The sequence below is a fragment of the Bradysia coprophila genome, unplaced genomic scaffold, assembly GCF_014529535.1.
Source record: "Bradysia coprophila strain Holo2 unplaced genomic scaffold, BU_Bcop_v1 contig_297, whole genome shotgun sequence".
Classification (NCBI taxonomy): Eukaryota; Metazoa; Arthropoda; class Insecta; order Diptera; family Sciaridae; genus Bradysia; species Bradysia coprophila.
In genome coordinates this window covers 7,326,618-7,349,374 of record NW_023503555.1, presented here as the reverse complement: position 1 = coordinate 7,349,374, position 22,757 = coordinate 7,326,618, and the positions used below count along the sequence as shown (strand labels likewise).

At 37.6% G+C, this 22,757-nt stretch overlaps 4 protein-coding genes across 5 annotated transcripts; 3 read left to right on the top strand and 1 right to left on the bottom strand.

Moving 5' to 3' along the window:
- Window positions 1-4,945: 4,945 nt before the first annotated feature.
- Window positions 4,946-6,480, top strand: LOC119078973. The gene is made up of 5 exons (XM_037186725.1): window positions 4,946-5,099; window positions 5,209-5,387; window positions 5,454-5,807; window positions 6,047-6,278; window positions 6,347-6,480. Exons 2-5 carry the CDS (start codon window positions 5,257-5,259, stop codon window positions 6,458-6,460), a joined length of 831 nt encoding a protein of 276 aa, XP_037042620.1. The 5' UTR covers window positions 4,946-5,099; window positions 5,209-5,256; the 3' UTR covers window positions 6,461-6,480.
- A 3,251-nt stretch (window positions 6,481-9,731) lies between these two features.
- Window positions 9,732-13,130, bottom strand: LOC119078967 (meiotically up-regulated gene 157 protein-like). 2 transcript variants are annotated; one of them, XM_037186718.1, is made up of 6 exons: window positions 12,572-13,130; window positions 11,986-12,147; window positions 11,466-11,540; window positions 10,353-11,406; window positions 10,107-10,286; window positions 9,732-10,045 (listed from the first exon to the last, which is right to left on the bottom strand). In XM_037186718.1, the coding sequence occupies exons 1-6, from the start codon at window positions 12,690-12,692 to the stop codon at window positions 10,030-10,032; spliced, it is 1,608 nt and encodes a 535-aa protein (XP_037042613.1). In that variant the 5' UTR covers window positions 12,693-13,130; the 3' UTR covers window positions 9,732-10,029. The 2 variants fall into 2 exon arrangements, with proteins under 2 accessions (XP_037042613.1, XP_037042611.1); XM_037186716.1 differs by having other exon boundaries at window positions 10,032-10,286; window positions 12,572-13,049.
- Window positions 13,131-16,865: 3,735 nt separating this feature from the next.
- LOC119078965 (myogenesis-regulating glycosidase-like) lies at window positions 16,866-19,272 on the top strand. The gene is made up of 5 exons (XM_037186714.1): window positions 16,866-17,137; window positions 17,218-18,281; window positions 18,338-18,535; window positions 18,595-18,919; window positions 18,981-19,272. Exons 1-5 carry the CDS (start codon window positions 16,981-16,983, stop codon window positions 19,229-19,231), a joined length of 1,995 nt encoding a protein of 664 aa, XP_037042609.1. The 5' UTR covers window positions 16,866-16,980; the 3' UTR covers window positions 19,232-19,272.
- Window positions 19,273-20,555: 1,283 nt separating this feature from the next.
- LOC119078972 (general odorant-binding protein 19d-like) lies at window positions 20,556-21,293 on the top strand. Its single transcript, XM_037186724.1, has 4 exons — window positions 20,556-20,662; window positions 20,724-20,882; window positions 20,945-21,072; window positions 21,130-21,293. Exons 1-4 carry the CDS (start codon window positions 20,594-20,596, stop codon window positions 21,197-21,199), a joined length of 426 nt encoding a protein of 141 aa, XP_037042619.1. The 5' UTR covers window positions 20,556-20,593; the 3' UTR covers window positions 21,200-21,293.
- Window positions 21,294-22,757: the final 1,464 nt, after the last annotated feature.

Below are 22,757 nucleotides of genomic sequence, written 5' to 3'. Positions count from 1 at the left end.
CGAATTTTTTTTTGGATGAAAATTAATTTGTCCGGTGCGCCAATAAAATGTGACCAGCACGAATTAAGACTAAAACAGATTGTGTTGAACTGATGCGGAAATTGACGATGATCTGACCTGAAATTCAGTCTGTCAAGTGAACCCGAATAACCTGACTGGCAATTTTGAAAATCATTTTTGATGTAATCAGCAAATCTCAGACAAATTTACGCATCTGTGTCACAAATCAGTTTGTGTCCATTGCAAAACGTGCGGTAAAATCATAATCCTAACAGATTAACTTAAGTAGCTGCAACCATCCCGAATAACACCGTCGAGAATGTATGGACCAATTCTACATTGTCATGCGACCTTGTTTCACTTTACACGGGTTGGGCTGCTTTCGATATTTAGAACCAAAATTTCTTATGACGTTGAAAGGAAAAGTTGTTCCTTGCAACTCCACTAACATTTTTTCCGAAGACGTCGACATCTAAAAATTCCTCTGTAGAGCAGAAATTTTGGCTGAAGCCGCGCTAATCATAAATTTACCATTAGAGCGGGTTCAAACGAAACTCTTGAAAAAATGTCCAAATCTTTTCGGAATTTTACGACATACCAGGCAAGAAAGAGTTAATTTCGCTCATAGAATAACAAAATCTTTTCCTAACTAGTGTAGAAACATCGCGACTGGTCGCGTATTTCAAACGTCTATTAGGAAACACGTTGTTCCGAACTTATGTAAAATGATTTTAAGCGAATTCGATTCCTCCGGCTCGTGCTGGAAACTTATCATTCACTCAGGTCCCGTCATGCAAATTACAGCAGTAATTCAAGCCCAAACACTACAAACACTGTCGCCATCATCAACATGTAATAGCAGATAACTTTCTTGTTCAGAACCTTCCGAACTCTTCATTTTGCTGAGTGTGAAGGTTGCAGCCAGAGACGAACAATCAAACAAGGTAAATACAAAGTTCCAAAGAATAACACAAACTGAACGAGCTAACCGTAAGCCCTTGCATGAGTTTGAACGTTCAAGTAATGACTCATTTTCTGGAGGTGCAGTGTGCGTAAAGTGATTTTTTTCATGCTTCATATAGGAACCGAAAGTAAAAATATCAATGAGTGTTACGAGTTCTTTAACGTTGCGATTTGGCAACGGACTAAATGCAACACTAGAACAACAGCTGTAATAACTGCGGACGTAAAAAAAAATTCGACCTACTAACAGAGCAATAATGCCCTTCCTTTACCCAACGGATCGCGTAAAGTGAACAAAATGAAGCAAAGAAGCTGTTTCGACCTTGGGATTCATGGGCGGTCCGAGGCTAGCGTGATCTAGCCATCATCTGATGTTTCCACTGATCCCTTCTCAAGACAGCAGTGAACGGTCCTTGTGACGTAAATAACTATTTCATGCTAGCGATGCGAAAATCCTTTTTGGCCCGTGGGTTTACATTTTTTTCTTTCGTCCTCCAGTAGGAAGCATATAAATAACTATTACAACGCAGTAATTTTCGCCATTCCGCTGAAACTTCGGAAGCCTTTGTTATGAAAAAAGTTGTGTTTACCTCGGGAAAAAAGGTCGGAAATTGAATTTTTTCTAATGATTTGTAACAACATTCTCGAAATGTATTTACAACTTTTTTTTCCCTCGTTGCTATAGGAACTGTAAAGAAAACCTTTAAGATCACTAAGAAGAAACAGCCAATGCTGGTGATCTGCCAATGTTTTAGCGAAAATTGATTACTATAAACTTCAATGACAATCTTGCCAATACGTAACGAGTGACTAAATGTTAAAAGGTCCAGTTGTGGTGAGAATTTTATTTATATGAGGTGAACCTAGGTGAATAAACACACAAAACTTTTCCACTTATTCCCTTGACTGAAAGTCAGGGTCTTACACCAGAAAATACCGAAAAATGTGGGTAACAAAAAGGTTCACTGTGATTGAAAATGTATGAAATGCTATGAAAAGCGTTAAATGTGGGTAACAAAAAATCGTTGAGGGCACGATAACTTGAGTAATTTTTAACCAATTTGGATGATTCTTTTTTTCAAATACGTGGAATTAAAATCCCGAGGCTAAGTTCGAAGATGGGCTATGTAGGACCAAGGATCTGGAAGGTATCCGAGAAAAATGGGATTTTATACTGTTGATCATAGCCTCAATTAAAAAAGATTACTTTGATGAAATTTGATTTTGTTTGGTAGTGTGGGTAAATCATATAAGTTTGTTTTCGACGTGCATGAAACTAGTAGGAAGAATAATTTCATCATTCGATGCCCATCTTCTAACGTGTAAACATCTCTTGCTAACAACTTGATAGTTGACTATCAAATTTGATAGTTGACTATCAACTTGATAGTTGACTATCAAATTTGATATTTGACTATAAAATTTGATAAATGATTAACAACTTGATAGCTGACTATCAAATTTGATAGTTGACTATCAAATTTGATAGTTGACTAACAAATTTGATAGTTGACTAACAACTTGATAGTTGACTATTAAATTTGATAGTTGTATCAAATTTGATAGTTGACCATCAAATTTGATAGTTGACTATCAAATTTGATAGTTGAATATCAAATTTGATAGTTGACTATCAAATTTGATAGTTGACTATCAAATTTGATAGTTGACTATCAAATTTGATAGTTGACTATCAAATTTGATAGTTGACTATCAAATTTGATAGTTGACTATCAAATTTGATAGTTGACTATCAAGTTGTTTGTCATTTATCAAGTAGGCAGTTTTTTACTCCCTTTACAACCACATCTTACGCCATCAAAATGCCTGTTATTAAATTAGCACACTTTGATTAAAAAGTGTAAGAAATTTTAATATAAAAGTTAAATTTTTGCAGGCAATATAAGATGAATTATCTCAACTAATTTTTGAAGATTTTTTTTTAAATACATGGAATTAAATGAATCAAAGAGAATATTGTAAAAATTTTACGAGTGTGAAGTTTGCGGCCAGAGCGAAGCGAGGGCCGTAATTCACACGAGTCGTGACATTTTATTCACGATTGAAGATTTTGTGAATGGGAAATCGAGGGGTTATTTTTCCTCGGTCTACCAATAAATTTCTCCTTTTACAAATATTTTTAACCCTTTACCATTATAGAGTAGTACCAACTTACCGAAAATATTGGTAAACTGAGTTATTTTTAACGATGAACCAAAAACTAATTAAGTTCATTTATTACCATGTCACCATGTGAAGGTATATTAAGTACCGGGGAACTTCCTTTTTTTACGCAAAAGTGTAAGAGAAGAACATCTATCGCACTTTTTTATTTTGTGAAAAAGTGCTCGTTCCACATTCACAAAACAAGCTTCGCATCTACTCTGATGTAACAAAAAGGCAATCAAACAGAATAATAGACAGCTCATACGAGTGGGAATCTACACGAGTCATATTTTATTTATGATTTGAGGTTGATTGAAAATCTTGAAAATTGAGAGCACAAAAAGTGGTCAAAAATATTTCCACCTTACCCTCGAGGGTTTCCAAGAAAAAAAAATTGACAAATTTTACTGTCATTAATATAGTAAATATATTATGTATTAAATGTGACAAGTTTTCATGAATACGTCAAAAATACATTTATAAAAGTGTCAGTCAAGGGACCTGACCCGCCCAAAAGGTGGGACCTAGTTGTATCGAGCTGTGTTAACCAGTAGAAAGAAGTTAAAGGAAACTGTAAAAGTTTCATCATTTTTATCAACCCTCAATAAAGCATTACACTTGAGACTCTTGAGAGTCATTTTTACACATGTCTGCAGGGCATTAGTAAAATTAGTGAAATATTAGTGAAAGTCTGGATGTTCATGTAAATTTAGGGTATACCGATTAGCATCAGCGCCACCAAGCCAATGAACGTCAACACAAGGTATGGTCGAATGTCAAACTTTGTATATGTAACAGAGGACATAACAACTTCATATTATAATACCTCCCATGAGAGATGAGTTTGTTTATATGAAATCACTATGTCCTCCGGTTTGTATGAACAGACCATACCCGGTTTATACCAATGAAAGTCTAGAACAGGTATGGTCGATCGGAGAATTCGTCTTAAACGCACTCACATTTTATGTCAAAATAATATAAAAATGAGTGCGTTTAAGTACGAAAATCAAATTTTTATGTCCTCCGAGCGGACAATAGACCATACCTGTTTTACACTTTAATTGGTTTATACTTTCATTGCACCAAGCCACAGCTGAATTGACATAGCCTTATCCTATGCATAAATTCTAGTTACAGAGCATACGGAATGAATGTATTCCCCGAATCATCAAATGTATTAAGGCCAACACACATTAGCATCTAATGTCATCGGTAATACGATATTTCTATTGTTTAAATCAGCTCAAATCGGTTAAAACGGTGTTGAGGAATTTCGCGCCACGTTATTCACAATAACACACAAAGTGACATTTTCCTTATATGAAATGTGTCATTTTGTCTATTATTGTGAATGACGTGGCGCGAGATTCCTAGCAGCCGTTAAAACCGGTTTCAACAATAGAAATATCATATTCACAACTGACACTAGATGCTAGTGTGTGTTGGCCTTTACTCTTTCACAGACTACATTCATACGGAATGAATTATCGAAATCTCTTACTTTCTAAATGACCTTGATGTTTTCTATCTATTGAAACAAAGTCTCCACATTGTCATTAGCTCTAATCTAACGTACATCCGACATTCGACGTTTCGCACATTTGACAATATAAGAGCACATTACCCACAGTTGTGCCTATCTTTGCCAAACAGATAATGTGAGAATATTCGACATCATCTCACAATAAGTACCGCATAATAACTCAATGGTTTTGTTGTACCCATAGAGCTTTGTTCGAGAGGTGACATGGTGGCGCCACCATGCCAATTCTCGAATATAACTCTATGGTCGTTACCCCACCACAATGTAATATGCAGTTTCTTTTGATCTGTCGTGTGACGTTATGCTATTGTTTGCGTTTTTGTAATTGTTGAATGTTGAGCCTTTGATTTATCCGGAACGAAATCGTTAATTTTGTGTGATCAATCGATCTCTTATCCATTCTATTGAAATTGGACAAAATTCGGTTAGTAGATCAATTTGATCAGAAAGTGTAAACATGTGAATCCATTTCGATTCTAACCTATCTTTTGAGTCTGTTGTTTCCTGTGTCAAATTAGTTCATTCGTTTTCAGACAAACTGTTCATTTGGCACTTAAAAGAAAAAATTCCCTTTCGCAACTATGGCCTTCCAAAGCAACCTCAACGGATTCGTACAAGAAGTCCGTCGATTCAACGAAGAAACGAGCGTTTTTATCGACCAAATGTTGCATACTTTGCGAAATATGGAAGCTGCGGTGGATAATAAGATGAAGTGAGTAGCATTTTCAAATCATCCGATTCCTTAGCGTCCAACAATTTTATTGAACAACATTCGCAGCCTCATCGCCGATGTTATACCTTCAACTGCTTCCGATGGAAGTGAAGCGAATGGTACCCAGGGGCAGCGGGCTGGAAGTGAATCGAATGGTCGTCGGGTTGCGGTTAAGCGCAGATCGGGTGATCCAGATGATAATGATAGTCCGATTAAGAAACCGAGAATAGACAATGAAGTAGATGCCATTGAAGCATCCGACTCGAGCAACGCAGGAAGTCGCAATGATTCATCAGTTGAAGCATCTGAAACCAGCCATGAAGGAGGACATAATGAATCGTCAGAAAAAGCACCAAAAGTCGTTGATGATGGAGTGAATGGGCATCGGTCAGTTATGCACATTAAGGCCAACATGGGCAAGTAAGTAAAAACTTGTACAGTCTTGATCGCCTAGCCTTGCAAACCAACAAACTGTCGATGTGAAATTTTTCCCAAATCCATTCCTCATCTCGTTAAGACTCTTTCCGAAAGGAACAGCACATCCTCTCATTCCATTATTATCAAACCAAATCTCACGATTGCCTCACTTTCAGAAGTCAGTCCCTCAGACATTTTTTTTTCGAACTTGTCCGATTCGCAAATCTCATTCCTCCCCGTAGATATGGCACTCTTGAGTACCTGAATCACTGGCTGGCCCGAGTGTACGAACGAACCACCAAGTTTTATACCATCAAGAAATACAGTCGCATGGGGACGTTCATGTTTTATGTCGCAATCGATGTCAACTTGGATGAAACTAAGGACGATCTCCATGTGGTCATCAACTCCGACAACCTTGATCGGCCGGACGTCATTTTTCAATTCATCGAAAATTGCTTCCAAGACAGAAAGGTGACTTTGATATTGATAACATTTTCTGGGCCATTTTTCTGACCTTGAAACAATATTGTTGCCTTAAGGTGGTCACTCTGTTGCACATTGTCACCAGCGATGAACCTCGTCTCCGGGAAGACCCCGTCCGGCTCGAAAAGATGATCCGAACAATGGTCGAGCCAATTTTTGTACATTTGTGATTGCATTTTTCGACCGAATTGGCAAATGTGTGTGGCGGACGGCAATGAAGGTGATTTAAGATTTAATTTAAAAGCAAAGAAACAAAGAAGCAAAATTGTATTTAGGCGTCGCGATCATTCAAATATTCATGGATTAAATAAAAACATTTTTTCGTTAATTTCTGTGTCAAAATGAAGGTATTGGAGCAAAGGGAAGTGTGGAATTAAGAAATTTTTGTTAGCGAGTTGGGTGTGCTTGACAAGTTAAAAATTCAAAAATTGCACCTGTCGGATATGCCTTAACTACCAACGTCTTCAATTCTATTTAACATTTCACTTCCATAAAGGCCAGTCGTTAAAATGCATGTTTTGTATGTTTTAACTCACAAATGCAAAGCCTGTTCTGATACCATCCGCCAAATATACTTTCTATGTTAATTCTAGGAGCAGTGCTACTAAGCTCTTTTATAGCAGCAGTTGTCGAATCTGTTACATAATAATGGAGTCTTCAGTCATAGCACTGCTCCTAGCATTAACACTGAATTAACAAGAAATTTGGAGGTTTTAGTGATAAGAGCCACCGCACTGTATGTGATCTCATCAGCATCAGCATCCGAATATTTTCTACGTTAATACTAAGTTAGGAGCACTGCTCCAGGAGCAGCCATGCTTTAGTTCGAAATAATCTTCCATTCGGTAGATAAAGATCGTAAAGGTTTTTCCCAACGCGCTTTGAACAAACAGGCACAAACAATGACACTATTATGTCATTGGGCACAAACAATATAATACCACTACGGGCCCAAAATATGAGGCTTTTTGGCCACTAAAAAAGTCTGGTGCCTTTTTATAGTGCGTTGACCAATGTCCAAAATGTTTATTTTGCGACGATTTGGCAGTTTTGTGCCAAGCCGAATGTGGGGTTACATCAGGGCCTATTTTAAGGAAATTAAATTTCCAAAAATTCTCAAATTTTTCCAGCACTTTTCGTCATTTCATCTAAAAACACAACAGATCATAAATGTTGTTTTTACTGCCTTTTTAGTTGTTTTTCATGTCTTTGAACTTAACTGATTACTTCGGAATTAGATCTAACAGAAAACAAAATTTGGAAATTTTAAGAATTTTTGTGAAATTTTTGAAATTTTGGAAATTTTTGGAAATTAAATTCCTTAAAATAGGCTCTGGGTTACATAGTTTGCAGTCTCATCGCCAATGTTATATCTTCAACTGCATCCGATGGAAGCGATCCGAATGGTACCCAGGAATTGAATCGAATGGTCGTCGTAAACGGGTTCCGGCTAATCGCAGACCGGTTGATCGGGTTTAAGAAACCGAGAATCGACCATGAAGTAGGTGTCCATTGAAGCATTGGACTCGAGCAACGCAGGAAGTCGCAATCAGTTGAAGTATCGGAAACCAGCCATGAAAGAGGACATAATGAATCATCAGATGAAGCATCAAAAGTCGTTGGTGATGAAGTGAACGATCAGTTATGCACATAAAGGCCAACAGGTAGAGTTTGCCATTTATTCCCAAATCGAATGTATACATTGATTATGATTATATCTGATATCATGATACGCGCTGATTAGAAGAAAATGTGAAAATTGACCTCGCGAAAAGTTTTACTGTTACCACTACTCTCTTGCAAGGGCCCTCTTAACAGAACATACCCTCTATGCTCTCTTGTGCCATTCAATAGTATTATTATTGTCGTCGTTGTTTACTGGTGCTTATAAACTAGCGAAAAATCGGTTCGGGATAGAGATGTGCGTCGGTCAACTTTTGTTCGGCGGCGGCTGTAAACATTTTTCAGAGTATCGGCGGCGGCGTAAATCGACTGAATTTTTTTTTTCGACGGCTCGCTTCGGCGTAATACAATTTTTAACCGGCGGCGGCGGCGTATTTCGGCGCAAAAATCGGCACTATATGACGAATTGTTATTACTTTTCGGAAAAGTTTTTTCGCTTCACTCTAGATTTATAATATTTCATTTGAAGACCTTTGCTAAATATTCAATTTCTTGTTTTGACAAAAAGCCGTCCAAGACATTCTCAGTGAAACTAATACCTCAGAAACTATTTTTTAATTCATCTTGTTGTTACTCAAATTGCAAATAGCTGTTACCAGAAAAATTGGACATTCAAACGAAAAAATAGTTTTTCTATTAAACTTTATGTAAAAAGACTACCAATGTTCCACTAATTTCAAGTTCTCAAAATCCAAAACGTACATAAAGTATCCGAAAAAGTCTCGATTTTCCAATCAGCTGCATACCAGCCGAAACTCAAACTTATTTTGCCAGATTTTTCGATGGTCAATAAAGAAGAAAGTTGAAAAATCTGACAGTAAAATGTGAGCCAAAAGCTATATGCTTCGCTTGCTGACGTTATTGATTGGTGATATAGAATTTCCAAAATATTATTTTCTCTTTTTATCAACATCAGCGTATACGAGCGCAGCGAAAAGGTTGACTTTACACACGAGTCCATTTTTCACAAGATACCATCACTTAAACAGATAAGTAGTTGTCTACCATGCGTTCTCATTTTGGACACATGCAATATGTTGGTTTTCCTCACTCAATTCTATTGTGTTTTTTTGATAAAAATTTATTTTTTCTCGTACTTAGTGAAACAAATTCATTCCCAATTACCTCTACTTTGCGCCGAAAAATGAGGAAAAAATAAACCTACGGCGCAGCGGCGGCGCAGTGTTTTATTTTTACTGGCGGCGGCGCAATCGGCTGAATAATTTAAAATTTCGACCGGCGGCGGCTGACTTTTTACTGAAATTTTCGGCGGCGATCGGCGCGACTGGCGCCGGCGCTCACCTCTAGTTCGGGAAGATATAAAAGTCGATTTGATTCGGGCAATTTCCACCCTCAGGTATCGCTTAAATCGTTTTGATCAATCAACAGTAATGTTTTGCACACGTAAAAAATCCTTTCGCATCTAAGCTGTTCTTTTGGTTTCTATGAAAGGATATTCAAAAAGGACGTCCGGCTCTTTGTAGGGAAAGATCTAACAAAAACGGATGCACCATGTTAGTGGTATTGAAAAAACACGGCAAATGTGCCTAAAATTCCTTAAAAAAACCTGACGACCTTTTCGATTGCCCCTTGCTCCTGATTGAAATCAGATAAACGGAGAGGAACAACAGTTACAGTTTAGATGTGAAAGTGAAGTATTGGTTGTTTCTGTTAAAAGAGCAGGTTAAGACAAATCTAGACTCTAGTCCACATTTTTGGTATGAAAATGTGGTTAGGGGTATCTGCAAACAAATCTACGAACTACAATGTTTGTTACCTTGATTCGTTTATTCGAAGTGTTTTGTTGTTGTAGAAAGATATCCGACAGCTTAAAGTTAAAGTGGTTGAAAGTTTATATAGTTTTAGAAACGATAATCGTATCGTAACGAAATCATTGAATCTATTACTTCATTCGATTCTCCACTACAGTCTGACACAAAATCTATCACGTCAAAACTTGTATTATAATTTCCGCTATTTACTATAAGAGAGCATTAGCCAGATCTCATCGTTTTGTCTTGTCGCCGTTGTCGATCTAACAGATGAATAGCCGGTCTCATGGTGTTATATCACTTGATATGGGCAATTTATTTAAAAATTAGCATTACGGAACATATCAGACACATTACTAACTTGTTGATTTGAAAACCAACGCCAATACTTCCGTTACTGCCTGTTTCCAATGGAGAACCCTGAAGCAGATGAGGATGTTCTTGATCCAGATGCAGTATAAAGTCACCAAATACCGTATTGGCCCATGCAAACCATCGTCTCGAGTAGACGCTCGGATCGTTAACGTTGTATCCTTCATGCCTGCAATTTTTTTATATAATTTTTTACTCAATTGGTTCAATGCTAAATCTAAATGTGAAGACGAACATGAATCCAGTTCCGCTTGTGCTATTCCTCAGCAGCCACAAAATGTTGTAAATTTCCATCTCGTCGTTACTGGTCATTCCCTGCATAGCCTGTGCCATATGCCAAACATTGAGAAGCCCGGTGTGAGGGGATCCAACTCCGCTGTACGCTCCGTCGAAGAAATATGGATTCCATTCTGGAGACAGAATATACTTCCGCGTATTCAAGTAGATCTCATCATCCTTGGTTGTAAAGCCAAATTTCGGTAACGACAGTAGCGACGGGAAATTTGCGTCGTCCATGAATATGTGAGAACCGTAACAGTCAACCTCATAAGCATACACTTGACCAAACTCCGGATGCTGAACGATTCCGTATTTTTCTATGGCTGTTCGTACTTCTACTGCTAGCGTTCGTAATTTTAGAGATAATTCGGGAAACCTACCTACCGTTTCGAGCATATCGGCCACTCCATTCAATCCAACAACAACCAGCGCATTGGAAGGAATTAAGTATTGTAAAATGGTCGAATCATCGGACGGTCGGAAGAACGATCTAATAAGGCCGCATCGCTTAACGGGATTTCCAATACCATACAGACTGGTTGTCTCAGTTTGAGTTCTTGTAAGTCGTGTAAATTTAAACGGCGGATTGGAAAGAACTTCAATTGTTCCGCCCTGTTGATCTCTCAATGATTTCAGAATAAGTTCTGTGGCATTCACCCAATTCGGATTGTCCACGAAATCTGAATTCCCTGTGGACTCATAGAAGTATTTCGAAAGGTACAAAAATGAGGCTAGACTATCCAGTTCGTATTTGGCTTCGAACACTTCGTCTATTTCATATTTTGGCGTAACTTCGTCCTGTTTTGACCAATCCGATTGGTTCAGTTCGATGCTGGCATTCCAATGTTTCAAGGGAAAATATGCATTTCCCCACTGGTACAGTTGGATCATTTCGGCTTGGGTGTTTATGACACCAAGAATTAACTGTCGCAGCTGATCATCCTCTTTTGCCATCGGAACGTACGGATTCACTTGGTAGGTTGAGTCTCGCAGCCACATGGCAAGAATATCTTGATTTAGAAGTATTCGAAAAGTGAGACGATCGTCTGGATTTAGTGGGAAAATTTACCTCCAGTAATGATGTAAGTGTATGGGATTGAGATGTTGCCATTAGTCAATCTTTCATGAAATAATACGGTGGTATCTGCACCGGTAGAAAGAAACATTAATCAGTGTAACGTACATCGAGTCAATGGTAATTATATTCGTGCATGGTAAATGAATTGTCTGTGATCGATTAATGAGCGAAGGAAAATTGACTTTCTAACGGTGGACGATATAACAATTTCTAAAAATTATTTTTTCGTGTGTGCGGTGTGAACATCTCTATTTTGTCCATTCAGAATTCCCTAACAAAATGGCACTTTGTCAGATGGCAATTCAGGTGAGAAAATTTCTACTTTCTCTCCCGTAGGGATAAATGGTTATTCACACCGTACACTTATAAAAACCTTGTGTCCACCTTGGAGAAAAATAGAAAATTTCAACTCCAACGAATCGAAGCTCTCGCTTCGCTCTGGTCGCAAAACTTCGCTCTTGTTGGAATTTACCATTTTTCTCCCATCGGTGAACAAATAACTATCTTTTACCTAGAGTGCTGGGAAGGCAATTGGCGAAAATTGTACGAATCGTATCATCCTTAATCCGTGATCCAACGTCCAATATTACTGCTTCTACGGCATTGCTAACGAACAATCGATTTTCTAAGCTTGGTCGGGCATCTGGAACCTCAGACTGACCAATTTTAACACCTAGAATTTTAAGCAGAGAAAAGAAACCGTCAGTTTCACTGCCGAGTTTCTCTTTCAAAGACGGCAAGATATCGACAGGCACTCAAGTATAATTGTGGAGTACTTTACATTAAATTATGTCATCTGTCCGTGGATGAAAAGGAAAGCTTGGCCTGTACACAAAGCCTTCCGAATATTTCGAACCTATTGAATCTACTACTTCTTTTGATAACAGGTTATGTACACCATCATATAGTCATTAACGGATAACACAGTCAAAAGCACACACTGCAGGCACATTAACCATGGCCGACATAATTAGTATTGCGACCGTGGATCGACCATACGATATAGAATCGAAACACGAAATGTGAATGCGATCAAAACTCCGATAAAACTTTTAATTGGAACACGAAATCGAAAAATCTTTTTTATTTCATTATACCTGACCGGCTAGCTGTGTTTTGAAGCTGGTAATCTAGCAATGTTGAATTTATTTCCGTTGACGAGAGGGAAGTTATTAAAAGTGGAAACCAAACGGAAAATTCGATCCAATTCCAAGTCATTTTGTTTTTTTTTGCTAAACACAGATGAGACACTGTGTAATACTGTTACGATCAACGATGGCAATGAATGTATCAGTAATGAGATTGTTTGTATTGACCGTATTCCATATCTCTTATTCACACACGTCCGATTTATCAATGACTGCAATAAATTATCAACAGTTTTATAGTCTCCCGTAAGTATGTTATGTAGTTTGGCGCTGATATTATATTAAGATTACAGTCTGTAGAGCGGGTGTTCGCGAAGGGAAACGACTCCTAGCGTACGCTGGCCGTTTGTAATTTTTTGTGCATTTTGTCCAGATGTGTTAGAATTCTTTAATCCACACCTGACAGACCTCAATTAACGACACTAACTGAATGCAAAATAATTTATTTTACGAAAATTTTCACAATGGAACGTTATCAATTGGCACTGCATTTTAAATGAGTGAAAATGAGGCTATAGAAAGTTTACTTTTCGTATTTAGCTGAACTACAAAAAAAAATAGTTCGATAAGTAATGTGTGTTACAAAATAGTGCTTTCGCAAATAATATATTAGCTCAGTTCCCGTCAGTGCTGGTAATTTAACAGCTGCCAGTTACCTGTCTCGGGGCTAAAGTTTTTCGTACTATAGAATTTAAGAGCTATTGTATGCCCATGTCAATAGCAATTCTTGAATTGAAATGAATGAATGAACGAGACCAACGCACTTCAAGCAAAAGTGCTTCGAGTGACAGCTGCCACATAGAGTAATATTTTGTATGAAAAATGCCTCTACCGATAAACGAATAACCAGAAAATTCATATATAAAACAGACAGAATAGGGTAAACAGGTAGGTATTGAATGAAGTAGGGCTCACTGGCTGCATTTTTGTGCAATCTAATCAACCAAAGAGTTGCAAAAATTAGCATTCAGAACAATTCTTAAATCAAATCCGGATTCGATTTCATTTCAGAAAAATTAGCTACAGTTTGCGGTCCATACCATCTGCTATCGAAAGTAACTTTAAGTTGGAGCGGAACTACACGCTTCTACACCATATTGGGCTACTTCACAAGCGAATTTAACGATAAACGATGTGATAAATGTTTGCCGTTGGAAACTATTGGCATTATCACATCTATATGGCCATGCTTGAAGTGCGTTGACGAAACATTTAACCAAACTTGAGTGAAGTTACGTCTTAAAGTTCCGTACCTGGAATATGATCTATTATGTCTTCGTCGGTAGTATACTAGAATCTACTGCGTTTTCAACGTTACGTGAAACTCATCAGATTCTCTTTATTTTAAATGGAGAAGTCGACACAAGTATTTGGCTTCTTTTGATACCTACACTTAACATACCACAATCGGTCAGTGTATCACACATGCGACTTACACTTAATAAAACCAGTTCATGCAACTAAGACGATTTTCATATACTAGGACGCTATTCGTATAGAGTAGGGTGTAGCGGTTTTACAAAATGTGTTAGTTCTGTTAAGGCTCAGCCGGAAATCCACTCAGCTGGTCCATCTGATCATTTTATGGAAGAAAATTTTTTTTCAAACTTTGATTTTGTGCTGCCGCCAGATCGATTTTTGAAAATTTCGTCGTTTTCGGTCCACATCACATATATCGATTTTTTACGGTGGGCTCGGTGTACATAAAAAGTTGAGTCAACATGGTAATCTAATCTCCAGGCTTCACAGATTATTTTATAAAAAAGATCAAGTCTAAAAAATATTTTTTGAGTTCATGACTGATCGTCAAAGTTCCCCGATGGTGATTTTGAGACTTTAATCTCGCCACAAAATTTGATGAAAATGTGGAAAAATGTAAATTAAACTTTAAACATGCTAAATGGACCGCGGTGAGTCAAATACAACATCTGATTTGATTTGGGACACCTAAATTTGATATTTATCTGACAAAAAGTTGTGTTTTTGGTATATTGGTGGCGAAAGTCGAATAACCTCAAATCAATAATTTTTTAGCTTAAAATGTATTCCCAGGTTCTGACAATGCGAAACCTTCAATTTTAAGCGTTTTCTAAGCTAATTTACGTACTGTTGACAAGTTCTAGAGCCAGTGGCTACGTCTCTTTACATTTTCAAATCTTGATGTATTTAATGTTGTAAATTAGCTTAGAAAACGCTTAAAATTGAAGGTTTTGCATTGTCAGAACCTGGGAATACATTTTAAGCTAAAAAATTATTGATTTGAGGTTATTCGACTTTCGCCACCAATATTCCATGTACCAAAAACACAACGTTTTGTCAGATAAATATCAAATTTGGGTGTCCCAAATCAAATCAGATGTTGTATTTGACTCACCGCGGTCCATTTAGCATATTTAAAGTTTAATTTACATTTTTGCACATTTTCATCAAATTTCGAGGCGAGATTAAAGTCTCAAAATCACCATCGGGGAACTTTGACAATCAGTCATGAACTCAAAAAATATTTTTTAGACTTGATCTTTTTTATAAAATAATCTGTGAAGCCTGGAGATTAGATTACCATGTTGACTCAACTTTTTATGTACACTGAGCCCATCGTAAAAAATCGATATATGTGATGTGGACCGAAAACGACGAAATTTTCAAAAATCGATCTGGCGGCAGCACAAAATCAAAGTTTGAAAATTTTTTTTCTTCCATAAAATGATCAGATGGACCAGCTGAGTGGATTTCCGGCTGAGCCTTAAAAGAACTAACACATTTTGTAAAAACCGCTACACCCTAGTATAGAGTGTTTAAGTGAGAGAGATGGCGAAACGACAACCTATTGTTCCATCTCGGGGTCTGCTGTCAGATTCATTTGTATTATCGATGACAGCAGACCCCGAGTTGATTTTACATCTCGCTCTACTTAAACATCGTATATCCGATCCGTATAACAGCCTTATAAATTAAGGAATTTGTTTATGTATCGTCCGTTGACAAAAAAAATCGCCACCGGTTTCTGGTGGGTTTTGATTTTTATTTTTTATACGTTGTCACAAGGCTGTAAACTTTGGGGAGGTCACGCAGATACAGATACGCGGTTGACACATCACAATTGAAGATAAAATACGCTGATAGCTTGGTGAAAAGGGACTTCACTTAGCACAAATTAAGGACCTTGTACAAATGTATATTTGACATTGCAATGTGGGCAACATCAAGAAACTTAATTTCAAAACCAACCGAAACCCCGTGCTTCCATCTACATAATAAACAAAAAAAGAATGAGTCAATATCAATCTATTCCGTCCCTGTCTCACTTATCAGTAATAAAGCTGTTATATCTTCACGTTGTCGAATAAGTATTTATCACTTTTCATGTTTTATTTCGGACTTAGATAAGAACTGATTGGTGGTAGTGGCTATATCAACGCCGACAAAAATAAGCAATGAACCTTTTATGGTAGTAGTTTCCAAACTAATGAAGTAGAAGATTTCTTTTCAATCTGTTCAAAATTCTTCCATCAGAAGATTCAACAGTTCTAGCACCAAAAGTAACTTTGTCGTATGTCAACCAAAGAGCTTTTCATTTTCATACAACTGATTTTCAAAAACGGAAGGCATGATTCGTTTTACTGGTAATATGCTTATCTCCATTGAATGGTTTTAAATGTCGCAAATTGATTCATATTTTGCAATGATCATTGAAAATTTTGAAGTAGGTTTATTGCTGAACGAATGCGTTTGTTGTTTTTCCATTTTCCATTTACGTTGGTAAATTTTCACAGACAACAACAATAGGAACAACAATAGGTAATGTCGTCATATATTTATAGCAGTAGCAAGCTGTACGCTTAAACTAATAAAGATAAAGATTTGGCAACCTTACACACAGTCGTGCTCCTCAATGAAAGTGTAAAACAGGTATGGTCTATTGTCCGCCCGGATATAAAAATTTGATTTTCGTACTTAAACACACTCATTTTCATATTATTTTGACATAAAATGTGAGTGCGTTTAAGACGAATTCGCCGATCGACCATACATGTTCTAGACTTTCATTGGTGCTCCTACCATGAACATAGAGGAACAGTGCTGTACTTTGCAATTTGTACTTGAAAGTGTAACATGTCGTCTGCGAAATGTTTAATTATACACAACCTGCTGGTCACCCTAACGAAACTCTTCGTACCCCGAAACATATACGCTTAAACAGCAGTCCTTATCTTCTGTTCCAGATAAGAGCTTCGCCTCATAACAATGTTTGTTTTAACCTCCATTCTGAACTTAATTCGTGCCGAAAATATGAATTAAATCAGTAATAATTGTCAGTTTGTTAAGTGCTCTTCCAGTCTCCTATTGAAAATATTGGAATGATTCCCAAGATACTAATTGTAATCTCGTTATTGAGTGCATCCAGAGCTCAGTTGGACATATACAACATATTATTCGAAAATGCTTCCGACTTAACACTTCGCGTACAGCATCAACATGGCAACAATTCCAATCTTTCGTATGAGATACTGAGAAGTGAGTGAAAAAAATATCAGTTTCGGCTTAGCAGAGATATGGTTTCGGCTAAAAATCTTCAAATAATTTCCAATTCATAGACTCGGTGCCCATTCATGAGTCCGCAGTGTTCCAGTATTTCGGGCCGACTGTTGAGGTCATAAAAATGACTGATGGCCTTCTGCTTCAGGGTGACGATTCGACCATTCAATTCAGTATTATGGAAGACACAGACTCGTTTGCTATGGTGTCAGTTGAACGGAAGTCGATCGGTTCCGCTTTACTACGAGATTGTGTGCAGTTAAAGTCAACTGAAATGAGCTGGTATGGTGGTCCTGAGCAAGTCTATCAATATTATCCCGTTGAGAAACTATCGTTTAAAGAGTACTCGTACGTAACAAAAGCAGCTGATAACTGTGCCATCGCCGAACGATACTGGCTCAATTCACGTGGACTTTTCATTTACATAGACAAGGAGACGCCACTGTTTTTGAATCAAACGCCTCATAGTACGTTGTGTTTGTACGGACAAAAGTTTTCCCCATACTACACACGCAATGGGAACAGTTTCTCATTCAATTACAAAATTGGTATTGCATCTGACGCCAGACAGGCACACTTAAAGGCGGTCGAATATTTCCTGAAGAAACCTTCCGGCTATCCTGACCAGAAAATGACAACATACCCGATTTTCTCAACATGGGCACAATATGGTCGCACTATTAACGAAACAGTTGTACTTTCGTATGCCGACGCGATAAATGAATACGCATTCAATAACAGCCAGATGGACATTGACGACATGTGGGAATCTTGTTACGGGTCGTTGGAATTCGACACAAAGAAGTTTCCAAACATTGCCGATCTTACCAGCACTTTGAAAACAAAGGGTTTTAGAATTACGTTATGGGTTCATCCGTTCATTAATAAGGGCTGTGAGCCGATCTATTCCGAAGCATTGAGTAAGGGCTACTTAGTGTTAGATCACAACAATAGCCCCGATGTTTATTGGTGGAACACTGAACCAAATTCTCAATCGGCCCATATCGATTTTACGAAGGCAGAAGCTGCACAATGGTATACCGACCGACTCAGAACGTTGCAAAGTACTTCGGGTATCGATAGTTTCAAATTCGATGCAGGTGAAGGAAGTTGGGTTCCCAGAGTAAGTACACGTTGGATTGTATTCAAAACTGGCGACACATAGACCCGTCCTTCCAGGATCCAGTGTTGAGTGCCGATCCCAACACCCAACCCAATGCTGCTACTGTGGCCTACATTCGTACAGTGGTTGCGTTCGGAAGTATGATTGAAGTTAGATCAGCCTTTGGCCAACAAAATATTCCTGTGTTTGTACGAATGCTGGACAAGGACTCAGTATGGTCTTGGGAAAATGGTCTGCCCACCTTAGTGACAACAGTAAAATGAATTTTATTGACTTTGTTTCCAATCGTTAAATCCTCAACTAAAATTTCCAGCTGCTACAGTTCAATTTGGCCGGATATCCGTTCGTTCTACCTGATATGATCGGTGGAAATGGTTACGAGGGCCGACCTAGTAAGGAACTGTACATTCGATGGCTTCAAGCTACAGTCTTTATGCCAGCTCTGCAATTTTCTTTCGTACCGTGGGATTATGACGATGAAACGGTCGTCTTAAGCAAGAAATTTACTGCACTTCACACACAGTACGCCGACAAAATCATTGAACGATTCAAACTGACTGTAAAGTCTGGTGATCCAGTTAATCCACCGATATGGTGGACGTCGCCGAATGACAGAACCGCCCAACAGATTAACGATCGTAAAACATTTTTGCTTATCATCTCTATGGATCGTGTTACCATATATGTGTTCAATTACAGAATTTCTGCTCGGTGATGACATTCTTGTAGCACCCGTTTTAAGCGAAGGAAAGACTGTCAGAAATATTTATTTGCCAGAAGGAATATGGATTGATCAGAACGATGGTAGTGTCTATGAAGGTCCTATGTGGTTGAATGACTACCACGCTCCACTGAATGTTCTACCTTATTTTGTACGAAACAGCTCAACAATGTGTGCGGCTTTAAAAAGGATATGGAATTTGCTTCTTGGCCTTAGTATTTTACTGTAGCAATTGACTGGAAATTACAACATTAAATTCAACCATCAAAATATGTCCTTCAAAGTAAATACTCAGCTGTTCTGGATCTGTCTGAAAACTGTAATCTTGAAAGTTGAGATCAGATTGAATTACGCCCCTCCTAGCAGGGCGCCCCTCCTAGCGAAGTCATTTTTTCAATTTTTTTAAATTTTTCCCATACAAAATAATTTTTTTGGACCTTGCGCCCCCCTAGCGCACTCAGATTTTGAAGTCTGGCTACGGCCCTGCAATCACCTGACGTTTTCGCGTTATCACTCTTTTGTAAAATGAACAATGCGACAACGGCTTAAGTCAAAGGATTCATTCAATCATCTTTTGACAGTTTGTGCTTCTAAGCATGAAAGGTGCTCAAAGCCCAAAAATACCATTAGCGGCCCTAATGGTAATTTTGTAATGACATTATTAAAAAAAGGAATGGAAATTTTCGCATACTTACTATTACCCTGCTACGTGCTTTAGTACTATTTTTAAACACGACGTGGTGGAGGCACCAATAGTGTGCATCTGTGAAAGTACTTTTAGCCCCGTACGAAGTACTGGGGGCTTATACAAACACCATGCCGTTTGTAACATGTGGAATTCGAAGCAGACAGTAAGGGCAAAGCATTTGCCTATGATTATAGATGACGAATCCACAGTAAAAACAAGCCGTCAGTACAGCATTTGCTGAGCCCCGTAAGACCCGTAAACATATTACGTACGTGACCCTAGTGCATCCATAGCTCTAATTCTTCCGCGATCCTAATTCTTGCGAAGCCCTAATACGTCCGTAACCTTAATACAGCTATAACCCGTATGTGCCCGTTACCATAATGCTTCCCACCTAGTCCAAGTGCGACACGTGCAATTTTAATGAAAGTATTCATCTTAAAAATTGCACATAGCGCAATATATTTACCATATCATAAATTCTATCGAACTGATAGAGCTACTATGATAATTCGGGTCTCCAGTAAAACAAGCGCTCCTTCCTGGATTACTTTTACTCTGCCGTGGACAGGAGGCTAGGACATGAATGTTTTGTCGCGCTAATATCCGGCCGGAGTGGCAAATTAGCTGTGTTGAGACTAGACAACTGAGCTCATATTAATGGGTAGACCCTGACCTAAAAAAGTGCTACGTTTACTTTCTGTACAATGGTGAGAATCCATTTTGCTAGAATACAAGCAACAGGAAGCAGCAGATGAACAAAAATTAACTTTAATTTGTAATTCAAAAAAAATATATTTTAAATTGTTGTATTGACGCCTCATTTTGGACACATACGCGTTGATGTTAGATATTCATAGTCGAATTCAGTGAAATCGTTGCAGAGAAGAAAATAAGTTCATCATGTTGAGAAATATTATTCTTGTTTGGATTACTTTATCAGCCGTAATACTGAGAGACTCCACTGCTGCTGTAAGTGAATTCCTAAAACAATAACAAAAGAGTGCATCTGTTTTCTCTGGTTTTATAAAAGGATTTGAAGAATCAGCAAAGGCTTGCTGCTGTATTTGCGGAGTGCAAAATCTCTGAAAGTGCTACCGACAGTGATTTACTGAAACTGAAAATAGCAGGCAGCGTAAAGACACCAGCAGTGAAATGTTTGTCGACCTGTATAAGTGAGAAAATGGGAATAGTACGACAATTATAAACAATTTAGAGATTTCCTTTCTAAAATTTAATCATTTTAATTATTAGATCAGCAATCGTCAGTTAAATGTTGAAGGCGTGATGAAACTCCTTAGATCTGCAGGTAATGATGAAAAGGTTATTCACAGTGTCAACGAAATTATTGCTGAATGTAAAAAGATTCGAGAATCAGATCGGTCAGTTCGATTGCTTTTCTCAAAATTTGATGTTGACTCAAATTGGCTTACTTTTAGGTGTGAATATGGCTCAAAAGTTATGGATTGCATAAACGATGGTGGCCTTAAACGAGGAATAACAATGTGACTTTAATCCTTCACTGGTTGATCGCCACGCTAGTTCATTCTTTGAAAATTAATTTAATTTTATTTCATTTTATTGCACGGCAGAGTAATAGTAACCCAGGCAGGAGCACTTGTTTGACTAGGGACCTGAATAATCTAGTAGCCGTATGTTTTTTGCGAATTAAATTTTTCAACTTATGTCAGTGTTCATTTGAGTTCATTTTCACACAGTGTATTAGGTCCCTCATTTGACGTTTCAATAATGAACCGCTCCTGCCAGGTTTACTTTTACTCTGCCGTGTTTATTGTAATGTGAGTTGAGATAAATATACTGATGGAGAAATTATTATTTTAGTTTTCTGAGTACATTTTTCTTTGACTAATTTTCTTTTTTCATTTCATCACGAGCGAGTCTCTTAATATCAATTTGTTGCTTCCACAATTTTCAAAACATTTTATAGAAGTGTGACTACACGGCAGAGTAAAATAAACCAGGCAGGTTTCGCGAAATTCTCAAATTTTCACAAAAACTTTTTGGGAAAATTTGAGAAAATTGTGAAATTTGGAGAAAATTTGTGAAAATATTTTTGTGAATATAGGCACTGAAAATGAACTCAAATGAACACTGCTAGATTATTCAGGTCCCTAGTCAAATCAGCGCTCCTGTCTGGTTAACTTTACTCTGTCGTGGTGACTATATCGAAGCAAATATTTAATAATTATTATGTGGTAGGAGGGGTAATGAGATCGTTACACTTCTGTACATAACGCGAACGAGCGTTAGTGTTATCGTTCCGGGGTGAGTATGTCATACATAAACGAAAACTGGAAAATATACTGATACACACATGCACACACACATTGTGCAAAACAAAACGTGTCAACAAATCCACTTCATTCAAAGTCTCAGTAGCCGAATCAGTTGGATCGCGTCACTTTTATGCGATGGTCTTGGGTTAGCTCCTTGTCAAATTTTTGTTTTTTTTTTAAATTATTTTTTTTATCAAATATTCAGGTAGACTTGCAGAATCCCTTCAAACCAGGGGCTATTTAGTCGAATTAATTTGCCGAAATTCGCCAAAATTCGCCGAAATTCGTCGAAATTCGCCAAAATTCTCCCAAATTAAAAAATTTTCTTCCAAATTTATGTTTTTTGGAATATTTTGCTAGATTTGTGATATAGCATAACAAAAATATGCAAGAATCTACCAAATTCACAAATATATGTAAAATTCACAAAATTAGGACATTTTTCATCGTTTGGCCAAAAAAAAACCTTCATGGCTTCCCGGTTAAAAATAGATTTTTAGAATGTCTTGGCCAAAAATATGTAACTAAGTTCTACGATTCTTTAAAATTTCTTAAAATCATGTATAAATTCACAAAAATTCGTCAAAGTTCGCCAAAATTCGTCAAAATTCGCCAAAATTCGTCAAATTCGCCAAATTCGCCAAAATTCGCTAATAATTCAACTAAATAGCCCCTGCTTCAAACTAATTTCATTTTCAATCGAAACGATATCTGTTTCGATGTATGACTCAACAAAACGTGTTCTTACGTTGTACATGTTGATCACATCG